The sequence below is a fragment of the Lissotriton vulgaris genome, chromosome 2_1, assembly GCF_964263255.1.
Source record: "Lissotriton vulgaris chromosome 2_1, aLisVul1.2, whole genome shotgun sequence".
Classification (NCBI taxonomy): domain Eukaryota; kingdom Metazoa; phylum Chordata; class Amphibia; order Caudata; family Salamandridae; genus Lissotriton; species Lissotriton vulgaris.
Genome location: NC_141687.1, coordinates 1,407,588,586 through 1,407,611,855, shown reverse-complemented (window position 1 = coordinate 1,407,611,855; position 23,270 = coordinate 1,407,588,586). Strand labels below are relative to the sequence as shown.

The window sequence follows — 23,270 nt, the reverse complement described above, 5'->3', positions numbered from 1 at the left end:
TGAACACTTCTAGGTGTACCGCCTTGAAATTGAAGTGTGTTCCACTGAAATGAATTAAGTGCACTATTACCATTAAATGCAATGCCTTGTATCACCACTGTCATTTATCTTTTTTACACTATTCATATTGTCTGAAGGAACTAGTCACTGCCCCCACGCACACAGTGGGACACACACTCAACCCTGTCTTCACTGAAGGAAACAACATCTCTTACAGCCACACCACAGAACTCCTCTGTACAGAACACCACTGCATCCACGCCTCCTTAAAAAAAAACACCATACACAAGCACGCCCACTGCCGACTGACAGCAGAAGCTGGAACAAAGCCGCCGCAGACCTGCTCACCTCTGCCCTCATCAGCACCCCACCACCGACTCTGCCAGACGCAAACACCGCAGCACGCAACCTCCACTGCTGGATCACGAACTACACCAATATACTCGCCCCACAAGTAAATGAGAGGAAGTCACATCAAGAAAGCAAGCCTGTTTACTCTTGCACTCCAAGAATCCAGACGCTCCTGCAGACAACTCAAAAAAATATGGAGGAGCAACAAAACCCCGGAAACACGCGCTGCCTACAAAGTAGCCACCACTGCACAACACCCTCTCATCAAATCCACAAGGAAGAAATCCCTCCAAGACAGAATCCTCACAAACTCTCACAACACCAAAGAACTCTTCTCCGCCATCAAGGAATTTGCCAAACCCTGCAGCTAAACAACAGACATCCCATCCTCCCAAGACCTCTGCAAAAGACTCAGCACCTTCTTCCACCAGAAGATCAAGAGGATCTACAACAACTTTGAAAACTAAAACTCCTGCACTGCTCCAGCTCCCCCTCCACACGACGCCACCTAACAGACCCTGCTCAAATGGACCCCACTGACGATACCCTGAAGACAATTAAAAACATCTACTCCAGAGCACCCTCAGACCACTGCCCACATCACATCTTCCACAGAGCCACCTTGGCCTTCGCACCTGAACTACGTCGGACGATCAACTGTTCCTTCGAGACCACGACCTTCCCTGATGAGTGGAAACACGTGGAAATCAACTCCCTCCTGTAAAAACCCTCTGCAGACCCGAGGGACCTGAAAAATATCAGGCCCATATCCCTGCTTCCATTCGCACCAAAGGTCATAAAAAAAGTCATAAAACCCAGCCAGCAAACTACTTTGGAGCGACCCCTGACCCTCCTGGTAGGTCGCTCCCTCTCCACACAGCTCCGATTGTGTGCCCCTGCTGCCGCCGCCGACTTGCTTGTAATTGTCCTTGGCTTCTTTGCCACTGCTCCCCCTCTCTGTGACCTCACCGAGCACATTTTGTGCTCTGCGCCACTCGTTTTTTCCCCCTTGTGCCCCTTTTGCCTGTGTGCCTCGTTTTTGTGCTCTGTGCCACTTGTTTCCCCCTCTTTGTGCCCCTTTTGCCTGTGTGCCCCGTTTTTGTGCTCTGTGCCACTCGTTTCCCCCCTCTTTTGTGCCCCTTTTGCCTGTGTGCCCCGTTTTTGTGCTCTGTGGCACTCGTTCTTTTCCCCCCTCTGTGCCCTTTTGCCTTCTTTACCACCCTTTTTCCCCTCTTGTGCTCAGGCCCCTGCCAACTCGCTGCTCCCGCCTCCCAGCTGCTCCTCCCTCCCACCTCCCCATATATACCAGATGCTGTGCGGCCGCGCCTCTGGCGTGCCGAAGGCAAGCCCGTCTGTGCCCGTCGGCACCTGGACCGCGCCCAGCTCCAGAACCCCTGGCTCCTGCGAATGCCACAACACCAGACACCGCTACGACGCCAGCACCCTCCATGCATTCAACGCCGGCCGAAACTACATCTGCTTCCAGGACGCCCCGAAACGGACCCACGGACCCTTCTCCTGCCGCACCTGCAGCTTCACCTGCAACAGAGCCACCAAACCTCCAAGAACTGGACCCAACCACCTCCGCTGCTTACTCCTCAACACCCGCTCTGCACGCAAACACTCCGTCGAGCTCTGGTATCTGCTCGACACCTCTGCCCTAGACGTCGCCTTTCTGACTGAGCCCTGGTCGAACGACTCGTCGGCGCCCGATATCGCCATAGCCATCTCGGACGGCTACAAGATCACCCGCAGGGATCATGCCAATGGAATTGGAAGAGGAATAGCCATCGTCCACAAGTCCACCCTCAAGGTCACCACCCACGCAGACGACACCCTCAACACCGCCGAACACCTGCACTTCTGGATCCACACGGACCCCAACACCACCCTCAGAGGAACACTCATCTACAGACCCCTCGGACCCGAGGCTCAGTTCAGCGACTCCATCGCTGACCTTGCCAGCACTCACGCACTCGCCTCCAAGGACTACATCCTCCTTGGGACCTGAACTTCCACCTCGAGAACAACAATAACACCAACTCTGCCACCCTGATCGCCAACCTCGGCCTCAGATAACTCGTCACCGCACCCACCCACGCCGCCGGCCACACGCTGGACCCCATCTTCTCCACAAGCACCCACGTCGCCTTCAACCACACCACCGAACTCCACTGGACCGACCTCCGCTGCATCCATTTCACCTTCAAAAAACAACCACGCACCACCGCACCCAACAGCTGCCTCCCCGCTGCTTAAGCAAAGTCACCGAAGACCAGCTAATCATCACCCTCGCCCAGAACCCACCCACCGACCCCACCAACCCAGACGCCAAAGCCCGCAACCTCAGACAGTGAATTGACTACTTCGCCAACACACTCGCCCCGCTAAAGAAAAACCTCCAACAACCACCCCAGCAAGACAGCCACCTGGTTCACCAACGAGCTCCAGACCTCCAAACGTGCATGCCGGAATCTGGAGAAGAAATGGCTCCACGAACACACACCGGACAGCCACGTAGCCCACAAGGACGCCACCCGCAGACATCACCACCTCATCAGACTAGCCAAGAGATCCCCCTTCAAAGACCGCCTGGATAACAACACACACAACAGCAAAGAGCTCTTCAGCATCGTAAAGGAACTCTCCAACCCCAGCGCCAACGACATACCACCCTCACAAGAACTGTGCGACTCACTGGCCACCTTCTTCCACCGCAAGATAGCTGACATCCACAACAGCTTCAACACCATGACCGCCCCGACTACAACAGACTCCACCTCCCGTGCGAACACCACCAGCACCAACTGCTTGACCTCCTGGTCCAACGTCAACGACGACGAGACACGCAAGGTCATCAACTCCATCCACTCAGGATCTCCGTCAGACCCATGACCACACCACGTATTCAACAAAGCAGACTCAGCCATTGCACCCCAACTACGGAAGGTCATCAACATCTCCTTCGAAACAGCGACATTCCCGGAAAGCTGGAAGCACGCCGAAATCAACGCCCTCCTCAAGAAGCCCAAGGCAGACCCCAAGGACCTCAAGAACTTCCAGCCCATCTCCCTGCTCCCGTTCCCGGCGAAGGTCATCAAGAAAATAGTCAACATACAATTGGCTCGCCACCTCGAAGACAACATCTTGATTCAGACAAAACCCCAGCATGGAGACAGCCCTCATCGCCACCACAGACAACATCAGGCGCCAACTAGACAATGGCGAAACATCAGCCCTCATCCTCCCGGACCTGCCAGCCGCGTTCGAAACGGTCTGCCATTGCACCCTACAGATACGCCTCCAAGAAGCCAGAATCCAAGAGAAGGCCCTCGACTGGACCACGTCCTTCCTCTCCGGCAGAACCCAGAGCGTCTTCCTCCCACCCTTCAGATCCGAAGCCACCAACATCATCTGCGGCGTCCCCCAGGGCTCATCCCTCAGCCCAACGCTTTTCAACATCTGCATGGTCCCCCTCGCACAAGTGGCCCGCCACCACGACCTCAACATCGAATCACTGATATAAAATTGAAAGACACAATATCGATATACTAAAATATCGGAACAAATATATCAAAAGCATTAATATCAACCTCCTATATTTAACTATAAACATACTAAAATATCGGAAACACTATATCGACATACATAAACACCGATATCAACTATATCAACCACATACATATCGTAGAGACAAAATATCGATTGCTTTAAAATGTATACACCAGTACTAAAATATCGAAACCCGTAATATCGTTAACAGTATTATCGTTATTTTAAATGTATCGACAAAATAATACATTTATAAACACATTATTTCTTACAGCATAATTCATAATATCGTATAAAAAACTCTTCTCATGTTATTATTTATTTTTAAACATTTCTTAAAAATATACTACATATAATTATTATCACTTTTAATACCAAAATATTTCTATTTTATTCTAATCTTTTATTTTATACATAAATAAATACCATTAACCTAAACTAACAACATAAAAATACTAACAGAAATTCAAATATACTAACTAACCAATAAACATACTGAAATACCAAAGTAACCAATAGCAGACTAATTGGTAATTAAAAAACCCTATATAAACAATTATCCACTAAACACAAACCACATGCTAAAACAAATGAAAGGAGACACATCTATGGACGAATTACACTACAACGACAAGAAAATCTAAATTAGCAGGATAAATTTCTTTCTTTCAAGTAAGTAATTATAATTAAATAAATGTATGTGATTACTAAAATGTAATTTAATTTCTAAATATGCTCTCTACCATGTCTCACTGAAGTACAGATTAATATAATAAAACTACACAACTAATTTCTGATAAAATTAAACAGAAAATAATGTTTTTCTATTCTCTATAATTAACATATGTTTAAATCTTTTCTTTAAAACACAAACAATAATGTTAAAAATCTATACTTTGTTATTTCTCTTCTAACGCTACAGAAAACTATCCTAGCAAATACAAGAACACAGAACTCTAACATAAAGATACAATTAAAAATGTAAGTATAATGAAACAATAAATCAAAAGCTAAAATCGAAATAAATGTGCACATTTTGAAACTAATTATACATATCTACTTTTTATTTTCTACTACCACTACAGACTATTGTACAGACAAGAAACTGAAAACAAAAGAGAATGTGGAATTCATTATTTTTGTACAAAAATATTACCATTTACATAATTATTAAATATATTTAAATATATCTCTTGTAGATTTACAAACAACACAATGACTGAGGGAGCAGAATTTGTGACCAGCCAGAAAGGAAAACTATTAATATGCTACATGGGTTACACTTATACCCAGGAGAAACAATATGGAATGAAAGTAAATTGGAAATGTTGCAAATATTATTCTAACAAGTGTTATGGAAGGTCAACAACTAGAGAAGCAACTGTACTTTATACTAGAGAACACAACCATCCACCAAACATAACAGAAATAGAAGTTAGAACAGCAGGTTCCCAAAAACCAACCAGTGTCATATTAAAAGAAAAAATTCCCAAAATTCCAAAAACAGCTACAACACAGATGTCAAATATTCTTGCACTAAAAAGAACTATAACACGAACAAAAAAAGTACTACTACTACTACACCACCTCCAAGAACATATAGTGATATATGTTTAAATGCCAACCAAACCATAACTCTAAACAAACAACCATTTATCATTTACGACATTGAAAGCAACGATAAAAGACTTATAATTTTTGGAACAAATCTAAACTTAATTAAACTTCAGCAAACCCAACATTGGATGATGGATGGGACTTTTAACATCTGTCCCAAACCCTTCTACCAATTATACACAATACATGGCCTATATCAAAACTGCAACATACCTCTACTTTATGCACTACTACCAAATAAAACTAATTCTACATATATGGAATTATTAAATATAATCAAACAAAAAACTAACGACTATTCCCCTGAAAAAAAAATACTAGATTTTGAGCAAGCAATGCTTTCAACCATCTTGAAAATACACCCACATACACATTCAAGGCTGCTACTACCATCTAAACCAGTGTCTATGGAGGCATCTACAAAAAACAACCTTAAGCATAGAATATGCAACAAACTCATCTTTTGCATATCAAATAAAAAAACTCATAGCACTGGCTTATGTTCCAGAAACAGACGTAGCTGAACACTACAACATTCTAATAGATAGCACCTTCTATAAACAAAATGAAGCAAAACTGAGTCCATTTTTGGACTACTTTGAAGACACCTGGGTAGGCAGACTCCATAGATCTGGCCACAGAAGAAACCCTAAATTTCTAATACCCTGGTGGAACGTCTACAGAAGCACCTTAAACGGAGAATCAAAAACAAATAACGCAGTTGAAGGTTGGCACAATGCCTTTATACAATCAACTGGCAGAACTAAACCAAGTTTAGAAAAATTCATAAAATGTCTGCAAAAAGAACAAAGCTACCAGGAGTTTAGAATGGAACAATCTATTACTGAACTAGTCCCTAAAACATCTAAACAAACCAAACAAATGCACAAATACCTAGAACAACAAGTAAAGTTATACCCTAGTACTAAAGGCATTGAATACCTGAACATAATTGCAAAAACACTACTTTAAATAAATGTGAACACCAAACCAGTACATAAAAATAAACCTTAACAATCTAAACACCAACTGAATCTTAATTTACAATACTCTTTAATGTATGCAATATATATAATATTTTTTTACATATATATGCACACATTAATTACACTTCATTACAATAAAACAGAACAATAATAATAAATACATTACCCAACCACAAAATAGAAATAAAAAATTAACTTACCAAGCATGTCGAAAATCCAAGATATCCTTCTCCACCAAAATAATCCAATTAGTGAAAAATCGTCCCAAAAAAAATGCAAAAATACAACTGTTCCAATAATCGATAATCCATCCAAACAAGATCCTTAGGAAAACCATAAAAAACCCGAAAATAGTTCAAAAATTAAAGAAACGCTCCAGGAAAACCGAAAAATGTCAAGAAGTGTTTGAAATTCATTAGTTAATAAAACTAACAAACACTTCCTTAAAAAAAAAACGCTCCATTCGAAATGGCGAAAACCTAAAACAGAAACGTATAAAACATACATTCCCACCCACATAAACCTACACATGAACAACTAATAACATTAGTATTAACATTATAGGCCTAATACATATACTTTAAACATGTACATATGAACTCTCCAAACAAGCATAAAACAACGTAAAAGTACGAGTACCTACCACACGTAAATAAACGATCTTAAACACTGTAATACAACTCACTTACATCTAACAACAATAAATAGCAGCACACTAGTCTCAAAATTTATATTTAACACACCTATAACATATAAAACAAACCTTACCTTAAGCGACGTGAAGTCTCTCCCAACCGCGACCTGCTCTCTATCCAAATAACACAAAACGACCTAACCCGGTTACAAAATAAAAGACCCAAATGCAAGAAAATAGTCCATTATTACAAATAAATGACTAATTCTGTTTAAAATGAACTACAATAATTTCAAAACTTGTACTGTATGTTCTACAATATTTGTTTATTCTTTATATTAAATATTAGTCAAATATATAGTAAAACTGTACAAATAAATATTATAAAATAAATAATACTTATTTTTACATGATTTAAAATGTTATACAATGTTAAAAAATTGCATTATTTCTATTTTCAATGTTTAGATATAAAAACCTTTTTTTTCCAAACAAATGTATACAAAAATATTGTTTAAATACTTAATATTAATATTGTAAATATTAATATTTTTTTTATTATTTACTAACAAAATATGTAATACTGTCAATATATGATATGACATAGAACAATACTAAATTTTGTTTTTCTCATAAAAATTATTCATACTTCTGTATAATATTTTTGTTTATAAATTATACATATTTCACAAAAGTCAATAATATAATTGAAAACAATAATGTCTGCAAAATATACAATACCTAATAAAATGTTGTTGTTGAAAAAAAACGTATGATGATTCTGTGTTTGTACTATTATTATCAGAAAAAATTGTGATTTCCAATACACAAAATTAATATATATTTATTAATATACATTAAAAATACAACGATTCCCTAACTAACACACATAAATAGCAATTATTTGCTGGACACTAATTAAATATAATTAAATATTCCCACTCCAGTCTACATAAAATTGAAGTAGGTGCTGGACAGTAATTAAATATAATGTATTATTCCCACTCCAATCTACATTAAATTAATATAAGTGCTGCACACTAATTAAATATAATTTACTATTCCCACTCCAGTCTACATAAAATGTAAGTAGGTGCTGGACACTAATTAAATATAATTTACTATTCCCACTCCAATCTACATAAAATAATATAAGTGCTGGACACTAATTAAATATAATTTTCTATTCACACTCCAGTCTACATAAAATTGAAGTAGGTGCTGGACACTAATTAAATATAATTTACTATTCCCAATCCAATCTACATAAAATTGAAGTAGGTGCTGGACACTAATTAAATATCATTTACTATTCCCACTCCAGTCTACATAAAATAGAAGTAGGTGCTGGACACTAATTAAATATAATTTACTATTCCCACTCCAGTCTACAGAAAATTAATATAACTGCTGGACACTAATTAAATATAATTGAATATTCCCACTCCAGTCTACATAAAATTTAAGTAGGTGCTGGACACTAATTAAATATAATTAAATATTCCGACTCCAGTCTACATAAAATTGAAGTAGGTGCTGGACACTAATTTAATATAATTTACTATTCCCACTGCAGTCTACATAAAATTGAAGTAGGTGCTGGACACTAATTAAATATAATTTACTATTCCCAATCCAGTCTACATAAAATTAATATAAGTGCTGGACACTAATTAAATATAATTTTCTATTCACACTCCAGTCTACATAAAATTGAAGTAGGTGCTGGACACTAATTAAATATAATTTACTATTCCCACTCCAGTCTACATAAAATTGAAGTAGGTGATGAACACTAATTACATATAATTTACTATTCCCACTCCAGTCTATATAAAATTAATATAAGTGCAGGACACTAATTAAATATAATTAAATATTCCCACTCCAGTCTACATAAAATTGAAGTAGGTGCTGGACACTAATTAAATCTAATTTAATATTCCCACTCCAGTGTAAATAAAATTGAAGTAGGTGCTGGACACTAATTAAATATAATTTACTATTCCCACTCCAATCTACATAAAATGGAAGTAGGTGCTGGACATTAATTAAATATAATTTACTATTCCCACTCCAGTCTACATAAATTTTATATAAGTGCTGGACACTAATTAAATACAATTTACTATTCCCACTCCAATCTACATAAAATTGAAGTAGGTGCTGGACACTAATTAAATATAATTTACTATTCCCATTCCAGTCTACATACATTTTATATAAGTGCTGGACACTAATTAAATATAATTTACTATTTCCACTCCAGTCTACATAAAATTGAAGTAGGTGCTGGACACTAATTAAATATGATCAAATATTCCCACTCAAGTCTACATAAAATTAATATAAGTGCTGGACACTAATTAAATATAATTAAATATTCCCACTCCAGTCTACATAACATTGAAGTAGGTGCTGGACACTAATTAAATATAATTTACTATTCCCACTCCAGTCTACATAAAATTGAAGTAGGTGATGGACACTAATTACATATAATTTACTATTCCCACTCCAGTCTACATAAAATTATTATAAGTGCAGGACACTAATTAAATATAATTAAATATTCCCACTCCAGTCTACATAAAATTGAAGTAGGTGCTGGACACTAATTAAATATAATTTAATATTCCCACTCCAGTGTAAATAAAATTGAAGTAGGTGCTGGACACTAATTAAATATAATTTACTATTCCCACTCCAGTCTACATAAAATAGAAGTAGGTGCTGGACACTAATTAAGTATAATTTACTATTCCCACTACAGTGTACATAAAATTAATATAACTGCTGGACACTAATTAAATATAATTAAATATTCCCACTCCATTCTACATAAAATTAATATAACTGCTGGACACTAATTAAATATAATTAAATATTCCCACTCCAGTCTACATAAAATTGGAGTAGGTGCTGGACACTAATTTAATATAATTTACTATTCCCACTCCAGTCTACATAAAATTGAAGTAGGTGCTGGACACTAATTAAATATAATTTACTATTCCCAAACCAGTCTACATAAAATTAATATAAGTGCTGGACACTAATTAAATATAATTTTCTATTCCCACTCCAGTCTACATAAAATTAATATAAGTGCTGGACACTAATTAAATATAATTAAATATTCCCACTCCAGTCTACATAAAATGTAAGTAGCTGCTGGACACTAATTAAATATAATTTACTATTCCCACTCCAGTCTACATAAAATGAATATAATTGCAGGACACTAATTAAATATAATTTTCTATTCCCACTCCAGTCTACATAAAATTGAAGTAGGTGCTGGACACTAATTAAATATAATTTACTATTCCCACTCCAGTCTACATAAAATAGTAGTAGGTGCTGGACACTAATTAAATATAATTTACTATTCCCACTCCAATCTACATAAAAAAATGTAAGTGCTGGACACTAATTAAATATAATTCAATATTCCCACTTCAGTCTACATAAAATTGAAGTAGGTGCTGGACACTAATCAAATATAATTTACTATTCCCACTCCAGTCTACATAAAATTAATATAAGTGCTGGACACTATTTAAATATCATTTATTATTCCCACTCCAGTCTACATAAAATTGAAGTAGGTGCTGGACACTAATTAGATATAAGTTACTATTCCCACTCCAGTCTACATAAAATTAATATAAGTGCTGGACACTAATTAAATATAACTAAATATTCCCACTCCAGTCTACATAAAATTGAAGTAGGTGCTGGACACTAATTACATATAATTTACTATTCCCACTTCAGTCTACATAAAATTAATATAAGTGCTGGAAACTAATTAAATATAATTAAATATTCCCACTCTAGTCTACATACAATTGAAGTAGGTGCTGGACACTAATTAAATATAATTTAATATTCCCACTCCAGTGTACATACAATTGAAGTAGGTGCTGGACACTAATTAAATATAATTTACTATTCCCACTCCAATCTACATAAAATTGAAGTAGGTGCTGGACACTAATTAAATATAATTTACTGTTCCCACTCCAGTATACATAAATTTAATATAAGTGCTGGACACTAATTAAATATAATTTACTATTTCCACTCCAGTCTACATAAAATTGAAGTAGGTGCTGGACACTAATTAAATATAATCAAATATTCCCACTCCAGTCTACATAAAATTAATATAAGTGCTGGACACTAATTAAATATAATTAAATATTCCCACTCCAGTCTACAAAACATTGAAGTAGGTGCTGGACACTAATTAAATATAATTTACTATTCCCACTCCAGTCTACATAAAAATAATATAAGTGCTGGACACTAATTAAATATAATTTTCTATTCCCACTCCAGTCTACATAAAATTGAAGTAGGTGCTGGACACTAATTAAATATAATTTACTATTCCCACTCCAGTCTACATAAAAGTGAAGTAGGTGCTGGACACTAATTAAATATAATTTACTTTTCCCACTCCAGTCTACATAAAATTATTATAAGTGCTGGACACTAATGAAATATAATTAAATATTCCCACTCCAGTCTACATAAAAATGAAGTAGGTGCTGGACACTAATTAAATATAATTTACTATTCCCACTCCAGTCTACATAAAATTGAAGTAGGTGCTGGACACTAATTAAATATAATTTACTATTCCCACTCCAGTCTACATAAAATTAATATATGTGCTGGACACTAATTAAATATAATTAATTATTCCCAATCCACTCTACATATAATTAATTTAAGTTCTACACACTAATTAAAAATGATTTATTTTTTGTTTAGTATTGATTTTTCCACAAATGTCAAAATAAAAATTTTTTTAGAAAAATTTTATCCTATTCTATTCTGTATATTATATACATTTTTTGTATTATTTCCTTTTTAAAAAATTTTAAAATCGAAATTTTAAAAATTAAACTTTTATTTTTATATTGTCTATACAGAGTTTCTCAAAAATATAAATTTCTATACACATATAATTTTTGTCTTATTTTAAATTTCTATATTTGGAACATATTTATAATTTCTATTTTTGCATATTTTAATTTTTAATTAAAATGGTTATTTTGTCCATAAAATAGTTTCATATCAAAACACTCCCTACCTTTATCCCCTATAAACTCTAAAACTCACTCCTATAAATATAAATGTATGTATATTAATTAACTTATATTATATGTAATTTTTTTTACAAAATTACATTAACAGATCATGAAAATATATTACAAATAAAATTTATATTAGCTACATTTTTAAATGTATTTTTTATATTTCTAATTTCGTTTTTACATTTTCGAAATTGCAAATTTTGAATTTCGTAATTTTTTTCTATTCTTTATATAATGATTTCTAAATATATATTCAATTAAATTTTATTTTTTTAATACTTATTTTTTTAAAACACTCCCCACCCTTATCCCCTATAAACCCAATAACCTGCTCCTAAAAATATATATCTTAATTAATATATATATAGAAGCAAACATTTTAAATTTCATTAATTTATTTCTAATTTCGTTTTTCGAAATTCAAAATTTTTAATTTTTAATTTTAATTTTTTAATTTTTCTATTCATTATATATATATTTGTTAATCTAAATTCTGAATAAATTTCTTATTTTTATATATAATTTTTTAAAACACTCCCCACCCTTATCCCCTATAAGCCCAATAACCCGCTCCTAAAAATATATATCTTAATTTATATATATATATATTAGGAAAAATTTAAAATGTCATTATTTTATTTAAAATTTCGTTTTTCGAAATTCGAAATTACATTTTTTTTTTAATTTATTAATTTTTCTATTCATTATTTAATAATTTGTTAATCTAAATTTTAAATAAATTTCTTAATTTTATATATAATATTTTAAAACACTCCCCACCCTTATCCCCTATAAACCCAATAACCCGCTCCTAAAAATATATATCTTAATTATTATATATATATAGAAGCAAACATTTTATATTTCATTAATTTATTTCTAATTTCGTTTTTCGAAATTCAAAATTTTAAATGTTTTATTTTAATTTTTTAATTTTTCTATTCATTATATATATATATATTTGTTAATCTAAATTCTAAATACATTTCTTATTTTTATATATAATTTTTTAAAACACTCCCCACCCTTATCCCCTATAAGCCCAATAACCCGCTCCTAAAAATATATATCTTAATTTATATATATATATTAGGAAATATTAAAATGTCATTATTTTATTTCAAATTTCGTTTTTCGAAATTCGAAATTACATTTTTTTTAATTCATTATTTAATAATTTGTTAATCTAAATTTTAAATAAATTTCTTAATTTTATATATAATATTTTAAAACACTCCCCACCCTTATCCCCTATAAACCCAATAACCCGCTCCTAAAATTATATATGTTTTTTAAATTATTATAATATAAATATAAAACATTCCTTTTTTATTCAAAATAACACTTATAAATGACAATACAACATTAACTTAAAATGACATTTTTATACTATTATTTACTATTATACGATATTTTTTTATATCGATATTTTGTCTTCCGATGTAATTACTTACGATAATATTATACACATACCATTAACGATATTTTTGTATACGATATTTTTTATGTCGATATTTCATACCTACGATATTTAATCTTCGATATAATGTCACTTCGATATTAATTTTTCGATATTATGTCTGATTACCCTCAACATCATTTTCTACGCTGACGACACCCAGCTCATCCTCTCCCTGACCAAGGACCCACACACCGCCAAAACCAACCTCCACGGGAAAATGAAGGCTGTCGCCGACTGGATGAGAAGCAGCTGTCTGAAACTGATCTCAGACAAAACGGAGGTCCTCATCCTTGGACCCACCCCCTCAGCATGGGATGAATTCTGGTGGCCGACCACACTGGGACCAGCACCGACACCCACCTACCATGCACGCAACCTAGGATTCATCCTCTACTCCTCCCTCTCCATGTCCAAACAGGTCAACGCCGTCTCCACCTCCTGCTACAACACCCTCTGCGTGCTGCGCAGGATCTACAAGTGGATCCCAACCGAAACAAGAAGAACGGTGACACAGGCCCTAGTCAGCAGCAGACTGGACTATGGCAATGCACTCTATGCAGGAATCCCAGCCAAATACCTACGATGACTACAACGCATCCAAAACACCTCCGCCCGACTGATCCTCAAAGTCTCCCACTGCAGCCACATCATCCCCCCACCTGAGAGACCTACACTGGCTCCCCGTCAACAAGAGGATCACCTTCAAGCTCCTCACCCACGCACACAAAGCACTCCACAACACCGGACCAACCTACCTGAACAGCAGACTCAGCTTCTATATTCCCACCCGCCAGCTCCGCTCCGCCAGCCTCGCCCTCGCCGCTGTCCCCTGCATCCAACGAACGACCTCAGGCAGCAGATACTTCTCCTACCTCGCCGCCAAGACCTGGAACACCATCTCTACCCACCTACAGCAGACCCAAGACCTACTCGCCTTCAGAGGACTCCTCAAAACTGGCTCTTCGAGCATTAGCAGCACTCCCCTACGCTCAGCGCCTTGAGACCCTCACGGGTGAGTAGCGCGCTTTACTAGTACTCTGATTGATAATGTCCTGAACATCTCCCAATCAGGATTCTGCAGCAACCACAGCACCAAGATCGCCCTATTTGCTGCCACCGGCTCCATCCGCTCCCTCCGCGAACAGGGCAAAATGGCAGCCCTAATCCTCATGGAACTCTCGGCTGCCTTCAACATCATCTCCCACCGCACCCTAGCCACCAGACTTCACGACACCGGCATCCGCGGCAAGGCCCTTGACTGGATATGCTCATTCTTCACCGAAAGAACACAGTGGGTCAGACTCCCTCCCTACCTCTTGGAACCAACAGAGACCAACTGTGGTGTGCCCCAGGGCTCCTTTCTCAGCCCCACCCTCTTCAACATCTACATGACCACCTCACAACCATTGAGAGGAACCACAGGCTAAACATCATCTCCTACACCAATGACACCCAGCTCATCCTTTCCCTCATCAACAAACCCAACATCAACAAACACAACTTCCAAGAAGGGATTAAAGCCATCGCCACCTGGATGAAGAACAGATGCCTGAAACTTACTCAGAGAAAACAGAAGTCCTTATCCTTGGTCACACTCCCTCTGCATGGGACGACTCCTGGTGGCTTCCTGCCCTCAGAAATCCTCCTACTCCAACGGACCACGCACGAAACCTCAGCATCATACTAGACTAATCACTCACAATGAACCACCAGATCAACGCTGTATCCTCAACCTGCTTTAACACCCTCTGCATCCCATTCAAATCCAGAAAAAATGTGACACACTCTTTCATCAGCAGCAGGCTGGACTACAGCAACACTCTCTACTCCTGAATCTACAAGAAACTCCTTTGCAAACTCCAGACTGTCCAGAACGCTGCAGCCAGACTGATCCTTGACATCCCAGTCACAGTCACAAATCCCAGCACCACCAAGAACTCCACTGGCTCCCAGTTGAAAGAAGAATGACCTTCAAACTCCTCACCCACGCATACAAGGACCTTTACAACTCCGAACCTATATACTTGAACAACCGCCTCTCCTTCCACGCACCCCAAAGACACCTCCGATCAGCTGACCTCGCTCTGGCCTCCATCCCACGCATCTACAAGACCATAACGGGAGGTAAGTCATTCTCCTACCTCACAGCAAAGGCCTAGAACAACCTCCCCCTCCACCTCTGGCATGCCCCCAAACTCCTCTAGTTCAGGAAGGACCTTGAGACCTGGCTCTTCGGATGACCCCAGCACTCAACTGAGCCGCCCCCAGCGCACTGAGACCCTCACAGTTGAGTAGTTGCACTTTACCAACCCCTGATTGATTGATTAATTGATAGCCTAGACACTCAAACACTATCCTGCTGCATGAATACTTTTCAGCACCCTCTATGCTAATGTTGTCCTGAGGTGCTAGAACAAAACTAGATACAAGAACAATAACGTATTATTTGAATGCATATCCACAGTGAATCAGCACAAGGACTTTTGAAATGTTTCAAGTTGTGACTGAAAGAGTGAGAACAGAAGAACATTAGCACTGGAAATGAACCAATACATCTCGGTTTGACTGTGCTGCAGAGTTTGCAAAAAGAGAAGGGGGCTTAGTTTAAGAAAGGTGAATGACAGTGGTGATACAGGGCGTTGCATTTAATGGTAATAGTGCACTTAATTAATTTCAGTGCAACACACTTCAATTTCAAGGTCTAGAAGTGTTGAAATGAAATGAAATGAAATTTAATTTGTAAAGCGCATGGCTGCCCAGGAGCGTCCCAGCACTGCCTAACAGATAACAGAAAACTCAAAAGGAACTGGAATTTTTAAGGAGTTTTAGGGAATGAAAAAATTTAAGCAGCTTTCGGAACTTAAGAAGGGAAGGTTAAGTCCGAATATGCCTGGGGAGAGCGTTCCAATTTTTTTGCCGCATTTACAGAAAACGGCGGCCTCCTGTGCGGGCCTTCCTTACTCTAGAAACTATGGCAAGATTATTAAGGTCCGATCGGAGGGCCCGAGGGGGTCTATAGGGACAAATCAGGCTCCTGAGGGCCGGAGGACCTTTGCCTTGGAGTGTTTTATGGACCATGCAAGATGATTTGAACGCGATTCGCTCACAAACTGGGAGCCAATGGAGAGCTCTCAGCAACAGTTTGGCAGACGCTCTTCTTGAGGCACCCATGAGCGTCCTGGCAGCAGCATTCTCCACCCGCTGTAAGGTGTTAATGGTGGCTTCTGGTGCTGCCAGGAGTAGCGCGTTGCTATAGTCCAGTCTGGACAAAATTAATCCCTGGATCAATAGTTTCCTGGACTGAAAGGGTAACAGAGGGAGAACTTTCCGCACTGTCCGGAGCAGGCCAAAGCACACACCCGCGACTTTCTGGGCATGTGTCCTAAAGGTTAGTTAGGGCTCAAACCAAACCCCTAGGCTTTTGATTTTCTCTTCCCGTGGGGGCAGCTCGCCCATACAGGGCAGCCAAAAGGCTTCAAAATAATTTTTCTCAGTTATAAAAAAAATCAATTAGTAAGGTACAACTGACTACAGTACTCCAACACAGTCATGCGTAGTCACTGTCCTTCCAGATTTCTATTGTTGACTTGTTCATGAGAAAAGAGAAGAGGATCAGAGGTGGAAGAGATACATTTTTACTCAAGGAGCAGCTTCTTGCTTTACACATTCCCTATGGCTAGAGTGGTTGACCTCGAAGCTGGGGAACCAGGTTTAAGTCTTGGCAGGGACACTCACCATCCTGTGCTTCTGGGCAAATCACATAATCTCCCTGTGCCTAACAAAATGTATTTGTCTATCTGTAACGCAACTGGTGCTCATGTAAAGCGCTTTGATACCTTCAGGTCAAGTTTGTGCTATATAAAACGCCCCTAAAAAAACAACCTTTTATGAAGGATGTAGACATAAAGAAAATCACTTAACTGCATACTGCATACACACTGCCACTGATGTCATTGGATCAAGTATTAGTATCAAGTAGACCAGTATGTTAATAAACCAATATCTCAATTTGCTAAAATTACCCGTGTAATATATCCAAAATGGTTGATGGTTCCTGCGCTCTGTACCAACTGGTGAAGAACTCATTCAGACCATCATTTAGAGCAGTGACGAACAGTCCAGAATTTGATAAAAGTTGCGCAGATAAATGCCATTCTTTGCTGTATTGAACTTACCATCCATAACACAATAGTGAGATAAAACCACTGAATGAAAAGTTATTACCAAATTACCTGTAGATTGCTGTAGATATCCAGTATCCTGAAAGCACAAATGTGCTTCAGATGTTCTTCCTTCACTAATTTGAATGCCTTAACTTGTAAACTTTTATCTTCCTGATCTTCATTTTCTTGAACCAACAGTTTTTGTAAAGACACTTCTCCCTGTTAATAAACAATAAAGTCTGTTAAAATCCCACCATCATTAACAGTGTATTACATTTATGGAAGTGAAGAAAAAAAGGTCAGACTTATTATGGACACTAAGATAAAGGTAATACAATTACACTGTCCAGTGCCTTGCCTGACACCAATAGAGAGGGACTGGTCGAGAAAATATGCTGAATTATTAATTTATAAAGACAATTCAGCAGTTTTTCAGTATATGTTCCACCAGTATTAAGTTTAAATATCGACTAAAGCATTTGGAGATGGTAAAGATTGAGTAAAAAATAAAGGGTAACAAAAAAGGTTTCCTAAATAAAAAATGTAATTACATGTCTAATATTTAATAAGTAGTGTGAACTTGCTTTTGTGTGTAATGTGAGGTATTACCTACTAAAAGGTAATGTTAGAATATGACAGTTAAACATGTTGTGCTTGGAATAATTTTTAGAAATAGAGAAAGATTACATGCACAAGACTGTAAAGACATCTGATATCCTTCGGGGTCAAGTTTGCGCTATATACAACTTTATAAATAAATAAATAAATGAAACTATGTTGAGATTGGCAGAAACAATCCGCAAGTGTGGTAACATTTTGTTTTAGTGTGTGGCAAAAATGTCATCTGGGAATTTACAGAAGAGATGCATCAATGAAGTAAGCAAAACACTTGCACGGAAGGATTGGGAAATTAGAATAGGGCACAGCATAATTTTCAATAAAAATTGTATTTTAGAAATGTTTCGTTTTTGAAAGAGGGCAGCAGATGATTAAGTTAAAATAGCATGCAATGCATATTTTTCTCTTTTTGGAATAGAAATATCCCCTGTTTGTCTCAGCTGAGTGTTTTTTTGCCATGAGTGTCCCTCACATCATATTTCTGCAGGTTATTGATTTGGTGCTATAGAACATAACAATTACTCTTGTGCAATGAGGGACTCTTGCAAAATGGCATGAGACCCAGGATGAAGCTTTGCGGTCAGAAGGGATACACCAAGTGTATCCCCCTTTGTTGAAAGTCACTACTGTCACAAGGCTGAGAAGAACTGGAAGTTGTGGCTGCAACTGAATATAGTAGAAAGAACTGGTCTATGGTAGAAGAGTTACCTACCAGCCTCTACTGTTTTCAAGGGTCTGCCATTTCATGTAAAATGGCCCATTCACACCATCCTTGTGGGACATGGTTGACATCACTATATTTCCTCTGTATGAGAAAGGCAGAGTGGGCATTGAACATGTGTGTTTTGATTTACTGCAGGCAAGCAACAATTTATTTGGGCACCCCTTTTGTGTATAGGTAACAAGATAGAGGTGGAAGATGAACCTGCCAGACTGCGATTTGATTTGGTGGAAAGTCAGGAACATTCTCAGGCCTTTTGAGCCCCTGCCCATTTCTGGCTTCATTCTTTGCCAAAGATGCTGCAGACAGTTTGTGTATCTAATTCTACCTCCCTCCTGTCAAAATTTCAGAACAATAGAGATGTAGCTGGCCACTCTGTATGAAAGACTACAACACCCCTTAAACAGACATTATGGAAACAGATAGCTCTGAGCTACACATATACGTCTAGCAATTTAGGATAAATACTGAGTAGAAAAATCAGGCCAATGCTTCAAGCATTTTGCATGATGTCAAGGCTCCGCACAGCAGTATGGAGGACAAAGTTTTACTGAATTCCAGTGTTGGTAACATTGACAACCAACACCACTGTTAGGTTGGGTACAAACCAGTAGTCCTACACCATTTAAGAGCAGCTGCTTGGATGGCCACAGAAGGAATGTAAACTAATAAGGGCGTATTACAGGCAGTCCAACAGGTATTGCATAGAAAAGGTTATCCACAGGCTAGTGTCTGGGAAAGAAGCTATGCACTGTGCAGGAGAGACTAGAAAAGTTGAATTCATCCTATTGATGGTGAACCACTGCTTGCCTCCTGGTTGCCCCATTGGAACCTGGAAGCCCTGCTTGGCTCCAACCTATTGTGCACCTGAAGGAGTATCATAGGATAGAAAGGTTTTGCCATCATGCCCACAAACCACATGGAACGCAACGTAGTGACCTGAGAGTTTGTTAACAGAAACATGATTGCAAATGTAATCCACACAAAGCTGAAGACACATCTCAGCAAAAATAGCCTCCTATCCAGATTGGAGCATTACATTTCAGAGTGGATTCATCAATAATGCACTCCATGCTGCATTTCTTCAAACCGTATCAAAAGTATATTTACTTCTTAATTTAGCCTTCTTAAAAAGCATTCAAGCTTAGCAGCAATTTCCCTGCCGGTACATGTATTTCAAGATTCACACCAGCTGTTCCTCAGGGGCTTACAGGACTGTCATCATACAAAAATAAAATAAAATGTGCGAGGGCGCTAAAATTCCCTATCAGAGCTTAGAACCACAGGTGTCCAATTTTCAGTTGGGAACATCATGTAAACAATGTCTAAGGACCCAGGTGCAGGGGCACATGGTGACATTTGTGTTGCCCAGCAAAACCCTACCTTGCTGCCACTCTGTTGTGCCCCAATGTACCCCTCTTGTTCACCGAGGATCTCTACTGCTTTGTGTGTGGGTCGTTTGGCCCCATGAATTTGTATGAGTCTTGGGCCAGCATGGTACCTGTGAGAGATAAAAAAGAAGTGAAGATGGTCCTATTACATGAGGTAGCATCCATAAACTATCCCAGTACTGAGCAACCACTCCTGCTCCCTACATCTTCTGCACACACCAGCTTCCCCTGTAGTGTGAGCATTGACGAGTGCAGAAGTGCGAAAAGTGGGCAGAACCCTGTGAACCACAGAAAGTCACAGATGGAAATGGAGTGCTTGCAGTGTGTGAGAACTAAATGTAACTGAACGAAAAATGCACACCGAGGCAGCTATTATATGCAGGAGATATACCCCAGGGACCCAAAACAGGTTGTCAAAGATTTGATTGACAAAACGCCCTGGTATGCAGCATTTAGCAGTACCCCCAGGTCCCTAAGTCCTCGTTCCATTCATTGACAATGTGGAGATAACCATATCCCGACAGAAAAAAAAGACCAGAGGAATGCTGGGACCCTAATACTGGCCCTCCCACCGGGAGTACATAAGCAGTACTTACCCAGCATCTCGCCTGTTCTTTTTTTCTGTCTATCGACAGAATGGACTTGGATGTGCTGGTGCTGCTCCTGTTGGGCAGGGGTGACAGTTCTCCTCTCCTCCCCCTGCCCGGCTGCCTGGCTGTGCGGACGGGGGGGTGTTTCCTGGTCTGCCTCCTGGCCTGCCGGGCTTGCTGGGAGGCAGGACTGTTCGTGGCCGGTTCTGCCCCTTGCCACCTGGCCCTTTGTGGCCGGTGCACGGCCTCCCGGTTGCTTCCGGGTCATGTACGCATCTTCCTTTGGCCTGGCCTGGCCTGGCGAGAGACGCGTCGTGCTTGCTGGTTTCCTGGCATTCCCGGCTCTAATGGGACCAATGGCTTAAATCCGTTGGGCGGGCTGTTGGGAGAGGGGCTGTGTTCTTGGTGGTGTCTCGGCACCCGCTCCAGGTGAGTACTGTGTAGCGGTCTTTTTTTCCGCTTCTTACACTACCTGTTATGTTTCGTGCCCGCCTTCCTGTCCCTTCCTTTGTTTGGTGGGAGGGGGGTGTGGAATTGGCAGGTGGTAGGTGGGTTTGTGCTGTAATCGCCAGTTGCTCAAACGGTTGCCATTGAAGCGTCTGACGTGTGCTGGTGCATTTCGTGTGGTGCTTGTGTATGGTTTCACTGTAGTAACCTACCCCTGGCACTGGTTACGTGGTTGTAGTTTGACATAATTCACGTTGACTATGTTCTGCACGCTAGTGGCTGAACGGGTTGTATTTGCCACACTTCACATTACCCTGAGTTGGATTTGTGTGGCTAAACCGCAGTGTGTGCTCCGCGCTGAGTTGCGACCTTGGAGCTCAGTGGCCTCGATTCTGGACTCGGCGTCCCCGCTTGACTTCCTGCTTCCTACTTCCTACTGCCCTACCTACCTTGCTGCACCTGCTCTCGTCTGGTCTCATAAATGGTATTGTGTTCATCTGTGATGCATCTGGTGCTCATGTGTGAGTTATGCACATGTTGTATTGTACCAGTCCTTGTGATGCAGTCCGTCACTTGGTTCCTGTGCAGCATGCTCTGCTTTAGCTGTTGTGGGGCGTCGGGCCCGGTTCATGCCTGAATGGGTGGATGCCTGGCATTACCGGGTGCTGTAGGCTTACTTTGCCCTGGATTTGGTTCCTTGGCTGGGGTCTTTGCCCGGCTGGTCCTCTGCGCCTCTGGTTGTGTCCTTCGAGGTTGCATATATCTGGCCCGGTCATCTTCCACGGCTCTTTTTGTCTCCTCTGGCCCTGCAGCCGGTGGTTGATGGTTGACTGACCTCTGTTGCTGCCCTTTTGGCTGTCCTGGTTTCCTGCTGCTGGCTGCTGGTGGGGTTGCGCTGCTGCTGCTTGGTCCTTCTCTGCTGCCCTCCGTACCACCCTGACTGCTCGTGTTCTCTTCTGGTCTCTGGAGTTTGGCGTGGGTTGCTTCCTGGATGTGTGGCTGCCTGGGGCTGCCAGGTGCTGTCGGCCTTTATGTTGGGTGTGGGTTGCCTGCAGCTGGCGTGGGGCCTGTCGCCCTTCCGCCCCCTCGTTGGGTGCCATCCCTGTTTTGTGTGTTGGTCTTCTCAGCTTTTGTTCTGCGGTGCTCCCCCGTTGGCCTGTGTCCTTGCTGCCCTGTGGGTTCCTGCTATCTGGGTTTGCTGGGGCTACTCTCTTCTGGAGCTGTTCTCATGCTTTACTCTGGTTTGCTTGTTTCTGGTCTGGTATCCTGTTCCTTGGTCCCTCTGCTTCGGCCCTCCTTTTCATGCTCTGGTGATCCCAGGCACAATCTTCAGGTGCTGCGGCCCTGTTGTCTTCGTCCAGGGTTCGTCCCGCTGTCGGTCCAGGTCGGTCTGTGGCTCTGTTATGGGCGAGCCCTGGTTTGGTCGGTTTCCTCTTTGGGGAGGGGGCTGGCTTTCATTTCTTGTCCCCTCCTGTTGTGCTGGCTTCTGTGTGCTCCTGTTCTTGGGATCCCTCTGGCCTGGGGGCGCTGGAGTTTGTGCCCAGGGCCCTCTGCATGTGCGGTGCTCCTTTCTTCCACCCTGACTGTGGCTGCGTGTGGCCTGGGGTGTTTGTCCTCTGCCTTTGGG

General features: G+C 39.9%; 1 protein-coding gene across 1 annotated transcript in view; it reads right to left on the bottom strand.

Annotated features, from left to right (window-relative positions):
• The window catches only part of LOC147732664 (uncharacterized), a 188,278-nt gene that overhangs the window by 103,970 nt on the left and 61,038 nt on the right, over positions 1-23,270 (bottom strand). The window contains exon 7 of the mRNA XM_086954300.1: positions 17,946-18,095. Coding sequence (XP_086810426.1) covers positions 17,946-18,095 — 150 coding nt within the window. The remainder of the gene's footprint in view (positions 1-17,945; positions 18,096-23,270) is intronic.